The sequence below is a fragment of the Cervus canadensis genome, chromosome 7, assembly GCF_019320065.1.
Source record: "Cervus canadensis isolate Bull #8, Minnesota chromosome 7, ASM1932006v1, whole genome shotgun sequence".
Classification (NCBI taxonomy): Eukaryota; Metazoa; Chordata; class Mammalia; order Artiodactyla; family Cervidae; genus Cervus; species Cervus canadensis.
In genome coordinates, this window is record NC_057392.1 from 21300637 (window position 1) to 21311513 (window position 10877).

Consider the following 10877-nt stretch of genomic DNA (forward strand, 5'->3'; position numbering starts at 1 on the left):
AAATAGAGCAAAACAACAGGAGGGGAAAGACTAGAAATCTCGTCAGGAAAACTGGAAATATCAAGGGAATATTTTGCTCAAAGATGGACATTATAAAGGACAGAAACAGTAGAGACTTAGACACTGAAGAGATCAAGAAGAGATGGAGCCCATCATGAGAACTGTTGAGCTGGATGAGTTACAAGCTAAATCCAGATGGGCGGGAGAAGCATCAACAGCCTCAGAAATGGGGATGATACCACGTGAATGGCAGAGAGCAAAGAGGAACTAAAGAATGTCTTGATGAGGGTTAAGGAGGAGCGTGAAAGAGCCAGCTTCAAACAAAATATTAAGAAAACTAAGATCATGGCATCTGGCCCCATCACTTCATAGCAAATAAGAGGGTCAAAAGGTGGAAGTAGTGACAGATGTCCTCTTCTTGGGCTCCAAAATGTGGACAGTGATGGCAGCCATGAAATCACAAGACGATTGTTTCCTGGTAGGAAAGCTATGACAAACCTAGACAGTGTGTTGAATAGCAGAGACATTACTCTGCCAACAATGGTCCATATAGGCCAAGGTTATGGCCTTCCCAGTGATCACACATGGTTTTGAGAACTGGACCATAAAGAAGGCAGAGAGCCATAGAATTGATGCCTTCAAACTGTGGCGCTGTAGAAGACTTCCTTGGACAGTGAAGAGATCAAAACCAGGCAATCTTAAGGGAAATCAACCCTGAATAATCATCGGAAGGACTGGAGCTGAAGCTGAAGCTCTACTACTTGGTCACATGCTGCAAACAGTGGACTCACTGGAAAAGTCTCTGATGCTGGGAAAGAATGAGGGCAGAAGGAGAAGGGGGCATCAGAAGATGAGATAGTTGGATGGTTATCACTCATGTAATAGACATGAACTTGGGCAAACTTCAGGAGATGGTAAGGGACAGGGAAGCCTGGCATACAGCAGTCCACAGGGTTGCAGAGTCGGACAGGACTGAAGAACTGAACAACAACCTGGTAACAGTGAAACAAATCAGGAATGTGAACCAGGCACTGAGTCTGTGACTCCACCTGATCGTTAACTGCTTGCTTTCGTACTTGGATGGTGGGTGTGGGGCTGTGCTCCAAGGTTCTGCTCCATCCCGACTCCCATTTTTCTGATACTCCTCAGTCTGAGGAGGAACAGGTACAGAACACGAAAAGGAATAAAGTTTCAGACACAGACATTCATCATCAACTTAACAGAGGAACCCACAGGAAAGGAAGAACCCCCTGAGGGCTGATGAGAGAGGATGAGTCGGGAGAGGGGGAAGATGTCCCCCACCCAGCACACCAGCTCCACTGCTGATGGGTCTCCTGGAGCAGCTGGCACAAAGCCCCACACACTGGGGGTGTAAGGCAACAGAAATATCCTTGCTCCCGGTTCTGGAGGCCAGAGACCTAAGTCAAGACGTCAGCAGGGCCACACTCCCTCCCAGGCTCAGCGGGAGCCCCTCCCACCTCTCCCTGCCCTGTGGGGATCTTCGGCTCATAGAGACAGCTCTCCATCCCCCCTCTGTCTTCACCTGGCCTACTTTCCTAGGCTTGGCTACCTCCAGATCTCTCAGCAAAGGCCTCCCAAACCAGCATCGAATTTATGACCACAAAGGCCAGAGAGCAGGGGTGTCCACTGGGTCAGTGCCCACAGCTGGTGGGGACACTGGGTCTGGGGGCAATGAAAGAGCTCCCCGAGCAGGCCCCCAAACCCTCTGCCACCGTGCCCCAAACTGCCTCTGGTGTCCTGTCTGCATCTCAGTCAATTTTTAATGGAGGTTAAATTCTTACAACATACACTTTACTGTTTCATTTATCCTTTTTATTCTATTTTTTTTTTTTTGAAGTAAGTTCCCTCTTTTTTAAAAAGAAATTAGTTTCTGTAGCCCTGTGTGACACGCGGAACTTATTTCCCTGACCAGGGATCAAACCTAAGGCCTCTGCAGCAGAAGTTGGGGTCTGACCTGTGGACTGGCAGGGAAGTCTGCCAACCATTTGACAGTGTGCACTTCACTGGTGTTTAGTGTATTCAGCATGGTGTGCAACCACCTCTTCCAGTGTGGAAACCTTGTCAGCCCCAGCACACATCTGGGGGACCCTCTGTCTGAACCTGGTGATCAGAAATGCTTCCATCCCTGTGCTCCATGTTCCCTGCTATGAGGTGCTCCCTGCTATGAGATGTGGGCTGTCGGCCCTGTCCAGGCACCTACATAGCATCCCCCATCCTCCCCCGCCCTCCACTGGATGTTTCCTGGTGGAAATACAGCTGATTTCAAGTCACTGTAAATGTGCTTGCTGGCTTCTGTTTTCCCAGACCAACAGCCCGAGATGCAAGTTTTCTATCCTAGAGCTCAGCAGAGAGCAGGACACACAGCTCCTGACTCAGAGTCTCCTTCTCCTGCTCTCACAGTCTGTTTGCTCCCCAAGGAGTGCTCAGCTGCTCTGCATTCGACCCTCACAACCTGCACCTCCCAGCCTCCAGTGACAGGCCTGGCACAAACCACCACCTGCCCCGGAGACAAAGTGGAGACAGGAAGGAGACAGACTCGGACCCTCAGGAGCAGGCTGTCTCCCTGGACCCTGAACCTCATAGAGCTGTCCCCAGTGTTGTCTTACAGGGCAGGGAGCACTTTTCTATTCTACTGCACACAAACACACACATACACACACACACATGGCAAACATACCACTGGACTGACCTCACTAAAGGCAGTAACCGGCTGCGGAAACCAGGAAGCCTTGAGACAGACCCAGCGCTTACCCCGGGCAGTCAGTGGGTAGTTGGAGCTGGGCTCGCAGGACGTGACTCTCAGCGGGCCCTGCGGGTCACCGCCCCCCTGCACACATCTGTGCGTCTCTACCTGAGCAGAAATGCGTGAATGTATCTGAGTCCATCTAGAATGTATCTGAGTCCATCCAGAACTAATGCTCTAGGGTCGGATTTTCTCAGCCCCTCTTACTGTACTGGGTGGGGTGGGGGGTTCTGAGACCTGGAGCCACGACACAGCGTCACCATGCCGGCGTGTGGAGCTGTGGTTAGAGCAGAGGCTCCCGGGACCCTGGGTGTGCCACCCGCCCACCGTCACCTGGGCCACCCTCTCCCCCTCCTCGGCTCCTCAGGGAAGGGGGCTCAGGCTGCAGGAGGCCCAGTGGGGGCTCCACCCAGGCCACCTCTCACCTGCTGACACTTCTCTACTGTGATCGGAGCTTCAGATGAAGAAACAAACCCCAACAGAGACAATTTGTGAAAACAGAAAACACATATTTATTTAAAGATAACACAAGCCCTCCTTGAAAGAAATTTAGTTAAAATTGAGGATTGGGAGAAAAAAATGAACACAGCAAAAGCAGAGAACAGAGACACCACCCCACCCCAAGGGGCACCACGTCTGGTCCCAGACAGGTCTGCAGAGGAGAGACCCACATGGGCAATGGACTCTGTAAAATCGGGCCTAGAAGTCCGCCAGCTCGTCGTGCCTGCCTTTGTTGGTCTGGTAGCTGGTCAAGGCCACGGGCTTGCTCTCGTGCGGGAGGCTTTCAGACACTCGGATGTGCAGGAAGTCATCCTCGTCCACTTGAACCTGAAAGGAGAGTCCAGTGAGGGGCAGGTGGGGCCTCTCATCCCACAGCCCCCTGATTCGCTGGCTTTGGCTGGCCGGGCAGGAAGGCCCTGGATGCCCGGAGGCTGCGTCTCTTCATGTCCCCAGAGACTGGACTTGAGGACATTGCCACCTTCCTCCTTCAAGTGCAAGGGATGCCCTCGGTGCCCAGCCAGCACCCCTCACCCACAGGCACTCCATCAGAGCCCTCAGTCACCCGAGAGGCTAGGTGCTCTTCTCCAAGGAGGCCACAGCACACACGTGCACACATATGCACACACATGCACATGTGCACATATGTGCACACACACATGCTTGCACACACATGCTCATTTTAGACAGCCACCAAACCCCTGAAGCTGAGGGCTGCCACAGCACCCTGCTGAGCACCCCTGCCCTGGGCACCTGTGAGCTCCCACGTCAGCCAGACTCTCCCAAGAGGCTGACACCCCACCTTGATCAAGTAGTTCACTCCAGCGACCACCTGGCTCCTGAATTCCACAGCCTTGAACATTGGGAACTTCTTCTGCACCTTCTCCTCTAGCTGGGACTTCACCTGGGGAAGGGGAGAAGGGAGAGACAGGTGAGCTCACCTGTATTAGATGTTACAGCTGAACTCTAGTGCCCACATTCTACACTCTTTCTGGAGCACGTCTGTTCTTCACAGCTGAGCAGACACACTCAACTGTTGACTCTGATGAGAAAGGACAGAAAAATATTCTTTGTATCATTTCTCTTTCCTTTTTCAAGGATGGGAATTTTACATTTTCAGCATCAAGACCATGTGTATAAGTTCACACCCTGTTTTTCTTTTTACTTAGTTCTTTTGAAAGAGTACATACCCTTTTTTAGTTAATCTTTTAAAAGTGAAAATTGAAATATTTTAAAGAGTTAAACTAAATGGAACATTAAATATAATTTTCCAGGGACTTCCTCAGTGGTCTAGTTTGTAAGACTCAATGACGACAATGCAAGGGGCCCGGGTTCTATTCCTGGTCAGTGAACTATATCTTACATGCCGCAAGGAAGGTCCACATGCCTCAAGTAACTAAGTGGCACAGCCAAAATAAATAAATATTTATTACAAATCCAGTCTTCCGTCTTCTGTTGTTACTGTTCAGCTGCTGTCATGTCTGACTCTGTGACCTCATGGACTGTGGCATGCCAGGCTCCTCTGTCCTCCAGTCTCCCAGAGTTTACTCACATTCTTCTCCATTGAGTGGCTGATGCTATCTAACCATCTCAGCTGCTGATGCCTTCTCCTCCAGCCCTCCATTTTTCCCAGTCAGGGTCTTTTCTGATGAGTCAGTTCTTCCCAGCAGGCGACCAAAGGACTGGCGCTTCAGCTTCACCATCAGTCCTTCCAGTGAATATTCAGGGTTGATTTCCGTTAGGATTGACTGGTTTGATCTTATAGAGGTGCGTTAATTCTCTTGGGGAAAAAAGTGAAAGTGAAAATGTTAGTTGCTCAGTGGTGTCTGACTCCTTGCGACCCCATGAACGGTAGCCTGCCTGGCTCCTGTGTTCATGGAATTCTCCAGGCAAGAATACTGGAAAGGGTTGTCATTTCCTTTTCCAGGGTTCTCTTAAGAATCCCAGTTTCTTCTGCGACACATAAAGCACTATTACAGTTAAAAAAATGCTTTTCTACTTTTAAACTTTTATTTATTTTTAGTTTTCATTTTTTAAACGTGCCGTAACTCTGGGTTTTCCGTTGTTAACTTTTACTTACTTATTGTTTTTTTCTGGCTGTCTTGGGTCTTGGAGGCTGCATGCGAGCTTTCTCCAGGTTCAAAGAGTGGGGGCTTCCGTTGAGATCACAGGCTGTAGGCACGGGGGCTTCAGGAGTCTCGGCTCCCTGACTCTGGAGCTCAGGCCCAGGAGTTGTGGCACTTGGGCTTACTTCCTCAGCACTATGTGGTGTCTTCCAGGACCAGGGATGGATCCCAGGTCCCCTGCATGTAGATTCTTCTCCCCTGGGTCACCAGGGTGGTCCTTTGCTGCCTTCTTAGGTGGTCCCCCTAGGATGCAGGGCCGTTCGGCAGAGGCTGTTTCTGGTCTTTGGTGTCAGATGGTAATAATACTCTTGGATCAGTCAGGTTTTCTAGGGTCTTGGCCTTTGGGGAAGTGAGCTTGTTATGGAGGAAGGAAGAGCAGGTTGCTTTGTCTTGACTTTAAGATCTAATCTGGTTTCTGAGTGCTCAGCAGCCACAGGAGCTCACTGCGCTGAAGTCCCCAGACCAGTTCTGGGGGTCGGAGGAGTTTTGAACCCCAAGCACCTGCTGCTTGGGGAGCCAAGGGCATCACCATTATGCATGCCAGTGAGTCACCTGGCAAGGGCCTGCAGGGAGCCGCACTCTGGTGATTAGGTGGGAGAAAGGACAGGAGCAGGGAGGGTCAGGTGGTGAGAAGGTGGGCCACCTGCTCTTCCAGGAGGCTGCCACGGCTCTCAGGGTGGTCAGTGTGGGTGTGTCCCCCTGGGCCAGGGCCCACCCTTGTCTCAACACTCACCCGTTCATTCCCTCTTCACGGAGCTGTAGGGAACTGACCCTCTGACTGTTTACCCAACCCTGGGGTGAGTGACACCCACAGACCCTCCTGGGGGCCTGGGATGGAATCATCCTGTCTGTCTGTCTCAGGAGTGGAAGCAGGAGAGCCCTGCTCTGTGCAAGCCTGGCTGGATGTGGTGGGTACAGGTCCATCTCTGGCCTCACTTCCCCTTATCTGTTCATGAAAGCTTCAGTACAAAAGGCCGCAGACGGTGCCCCTGCCCCTCACAGAGCCCGCCCAGCACACAGGTCACCACCTGGCTCCCAGGGGCAGTGAGGATGGTGCCCTGACATGTGACTCTCATGGGATAGACCCCAAGTGCAGCCCCTGGAGACAGAAAGCCTTGTCTCCCGAAGGGACTCACCCTCTCGCAAGGCTCACATGGCCAGCAGGGATTCTCAGGCCTGGAGAGCCAGGAAGAGGCGGGGAGGGCTGGGCTGAGTGGCCGTGGAGGGGGAGAACAGGGAACACCCCTCTGCCTGGCTCTCACTGGCTGTCCCCCAGATCCTTCAGTCGCTAAGGTCTCCCAAGACTGACTCAGCCCTTCCATGACTGATATCAGATGGTCCCAGCGGTAGGATCGAGGACACAGCAGAGTGCATGCCCTGGTAGGATTGTTGACTCGGCAGAGCACATGCCCTGGGATGTAGGAGGCAGCAGTGGAGCGGGGAGCAGGGCAGAGGTGGGCAGGAAAGATAAGGGACCCAGCCGTCTGTCTCAAGTTTCCTCTTCTCAACAGAACTCGAATACCCCACCCCAGGCCCTGAACTTCTCTCCCTTATGAGGTCACAGGGACAGACTCCAACCCCCCATGACCCTCGGGCACAAGAGTTTTCCTGGAAAGGGGGCTGGACAGCTGCCCAGGGTCTGATCCAGACTCTGCCTACTTGGCCCAGCAACTTTCAGTCTGTAAACGTGTCACTGGAGAGCATCTCAAACCTACACGAGAGGCTAAAATAACAGCCTGAGTCTAGGAGGCCTGGGCCCCTGACTCACTCATGATGACCTCACCCCCTGCTGTGTCCTTTCCTCTCCATGTGCTTTTCCCCAAATGTCACCTTGCCTCCCCCTCCAACTCCTCTGCCCCTCTCTCTTCTCAAGAGAGAATGGGATGTGCTAGGGTGCAGTGCCTCTGTCCCAGAGGTCATGACTGCCGACCACCGTGGTCCCAGGACCCCATCTGCCCGCAGCAGCCCTACCTGGTCAGCGATGGCCTGGGTCTTGGCTGTGGCAGCCTGAGTCTCTGAGAACCCACCAACCTTTGGCCCCAACATCTTGGCTGTCGGCAGGCTGGGCAGATGACCTGTAGGAGCTGCTGACACTCTCAGGACTAGCGAGCTAATGGGAAACTCCCACACTTGGAGGGATGGTCCTGTGATGCATGGGCGGAGCATGGGTTGACGGACAGGGAACAAGGAGGGGAAGTCCTGGTCCCATTCAGGAACATGCTGTGACACGGGATGGGGGCGGGGGGCAGGACATCGGCATCTTCCTGTGGGTGGCTAAATCACAGGCAGGCATGGGAGCTCCCTGCTGGATGGGGGTGGGAGTGGGGGGAGGCAACGACAGAATCGCCAGATACAGACGGATCCACTCACATGGGAGGTTGAGGGGGGTCACCGACCCTTCGGGTTCCATATAGGTCAGGAGACACGGGACCAGCAGGACCTGAGAGTTGCCAAGGGCGGAGAGAAGAGAAGCCCCCACCAGCTCAGCACCTGGAGGAGAGAGGCCGGGGCCACCTGGGCCTCAGTGGGACCTGCCTGTGCCCGCCTGGAGCCCCTCATCCCCCAGCCAGCCTCAGAGCCCTACCCGTCCTGGCCTGTCCTGTGGGCTGCTATGCACATCATGGACGTGTGACCGATGACACAGGCAGGGCTGGCGTGGGAGGAGGGAGAGCCACAGAGGGGTCCAGGGGCAGGGAGGGGGTGACTCCAGGGCCTCAGACGGCATGGGGGTCAGGTGGATGGTGCTGCTTACTAGGGCTTGGTTCTGATGGGTGTGGGATAGGATTTAGAGTCGGTTCAACTATTACCCAGGCTGGGGCGGGGGCACCCTACTACGGTCCAGGCCTGGGCTCTTGGGGAACACTGGGAAACCAATTATCTGAGCAGACACATGGAGTGAGAGACAAGGCCGAGGTCTTGGTGGGGAAGGGGCGCCTGGGAGGCGGGCGGCAGAGTCAGGGGGACCCAGGAGAAGTGCTCGGCCCTGTGGTCAGCCCAGTTCCGGGCTGGCTATTGGAGGGGGGGGTTGGCTTTCCAGGTCGTCTTCGGTCAGTCATCTTTCCCGTGCCCAGGTGTGGTCTGAGGCCCTTCCTGGTGGCGCACACATCTCTCAGGCAAGAGGCTTTCCAGCGGGAGTGTTTCTGGGAGGTTGGCAGGACATAGCGCAGCCTGGCCTCACCCACCTCCTTCTGGCCCCCCAGAAGTCTCCAGTTAGATTTTGGCGGCAGCCTCTCAGTAACGCACACCTTACAGGGAACACCTATTTTGAGACAACTCAGGCAAGGGCTTGTTATTGTGTTTTTCCCCGGGGGTGGTGGGGGAGGGTGGAGGTTCCAGGCAATGGTTCCCTAAAATTCCTGTTCCCTCCTCCCGCCCTGAGATAGCTCAGACTCGAGATAATTCTTGCATGATCAGAGTGGAAATCAGATAGCTTATCGTCTTTGCAGCCAAAGATGTGAATCCCTATAGAGTCAGCAAAAACAATTCTGGGAGCTGACTGTGAAACACATCATGAACTCCTTATTGCAAAATTAGGACTTTAATTGAAAAAAGGAGGGACAACCACTAGACCATTCTGGTATGACCTAAATCAAATCCCTTATAATTATACAGTAGAAGAGACAAATAGATTCAAGGGATTAGATCTGATAGACAAAGTTCCTGAAGAACTAGGGATGAGGTTCGTAACATTTTACAGGATGCTGTGATCAACACCATCCCCAAGAAAAAGAAATGCAAAAAGGCAAATGGTTGTCTGAGGAGGCCTTACAAATAGCTGAGAAAAGAAGAGATGTGAACGACAAAGGAGAAAAGAAAGATATATCCATCTGAACGCAGAGTTCCAAAGAATAGCAGGGACAGATAAGAAAGTGTTCCTAAGTGACCAGAGCAAAGAAATAGAGGAAAACAAGAGAATGAGGAAGACTAGAGATCTCTTCAAGAAAATCAGAGATACCAAGGGAACGTTTCATGCAAAGATGGGCCCAATAAAGGACAGAAATGGTATGGACCATACAGAAGCAGAAGATATAAAGAAGAGGTGGCAAGAATACCACAGAATCACTAGACATAAAAGATCCCAATGACCCAGATAACCACAATGACATGTTCACCTAGAGCCAGACATCCTAGATTGTGAAGTCAAGTGGGCCTCAGGAAGCATCACTACAAATAAAGCGAGTGGACGTGATGGAATTCCATGATATATTTCAAATCTTAAAAGATGATGCTGTGAAAGTGCTGCACTCAATATGCCAGCAAATTTGGAAAACTCAGCATTGGCCACAGAATTGGAAAAGGACAGGTTTCATTCTAATTCCAAAGAAAGGAAAGCGAAAGAATGATCAAACTACTGCAGAGATGCACTCATCTCACATGCTAGCAAAGTAATGCTCAAAATTCTCCAAGCCAGGCTTCAGCAATACATGAACTGAGAACACCCAGACGTTCATGCTGGATTTAGAAAGGCAGAAGAACCAGAGATCAAATTGTCAACATCCATTGGATCATCGAAAAAGCAAGAGAATTCCAGAAAAACATCTACTTCTGCATCATTGACTGCACTGAAGTCTCAAACTGAACAAACTGGAAAATTCCTCAAGAGATGGGAAAACCACACCACCTTACCTGCCTCCTGGGAACTCTGTATGCAGGTCAAGAAGCAAGAGCTTAAACCAGACATGGAACAATAGACTGGTTCCAAATTGCGAAAGGACTACATCAAGGGTGTATATTGTCACCCTGCTGATTTAACTTCTATGCAGAGTACATCATGAGAAAAGCTGGGGTGGATGAAGCACAAGCTGGAATCAAGATTGCTGGGAGAAATACCAATAACCTCAGATATGATAATGGCACCACCCTTATGGCAGAAAATGAAGAGGAACTAAAGAGCCTCTTGATGAAAATCAAAGAGGAGAGTGAAAAAGCTGCCTTAAAAGTCAGCATTCAGAAAACAAAGAACATGACATCCGGTTCCATCACTTCATGCCAAATAGATGGGGAAACAATGGAAACAGTGAGAGACTTTCTTTCCTTGGGCTCCAAGATCACTGCAGATGGTGATCGCAGCCATGAAATTAAATGAAATTAAATTAAATCTTCTTCTCTTGGAAGAAAAGCTGTGACCGACTCAGACAGCATATTAAAGAGCATAGGCATTACCTTGCCAATAAAGGTCCACCTAGTCAAAGCTATGGTTTTTCTAGTAGTCATATATGGATGAGAGAGTTAGACCTTAAAGAAAGAATAGCACCAAAGAATTGATGCTTTTGAACTGTGGTGTTGGAGAAGACTCTTGAGAGTCCCTTGGACTGCAAGGAGATCAAACCAGTTAATCCTAAAGGATATCAGTTCTGAACATACATCGGAAAGACTAATGCTGAAGCTGATACTCCAATCCTTTGGCCACCTGATGCGAAGTACTGACTCACTGGAAAAGACCCTGATACTGGGAAAGATGGACAGCAGGAGGAGAAGGGGATGACAGA

General features: G+C 51.3%; 1 protein-coding gene across 1 annotated transcript; it reads right to left on the minus strand.

Annotated features, from left to right (window-relative positions):
* Positions 1-3252: 3252 nt before the first annotated feature.
* LOC122445106 (stefin-C-like) lies at positions 3253-7535 on the minus strand. The gene is made up of 3 exons (XM_043474092.1): positions 7360-7535; positions 4065-4166; positions 3253-3592 (listed from the first exon to the last, which is right to left on the minus strand). The coding sequence occupies exons 1-3, from the start codon at positions 7432-7434 to the stop codon at positions 3464-3466; spliced, it is 306 nt and encodes a 101-aa protein (XP_043330027.1). The 5' UTR covers positions 7435-7535; the 3' UTR covers positions 3253-3463.
* Between the last annotated feature and the right edge of the window lie 3342 nt (positions 7536-10877).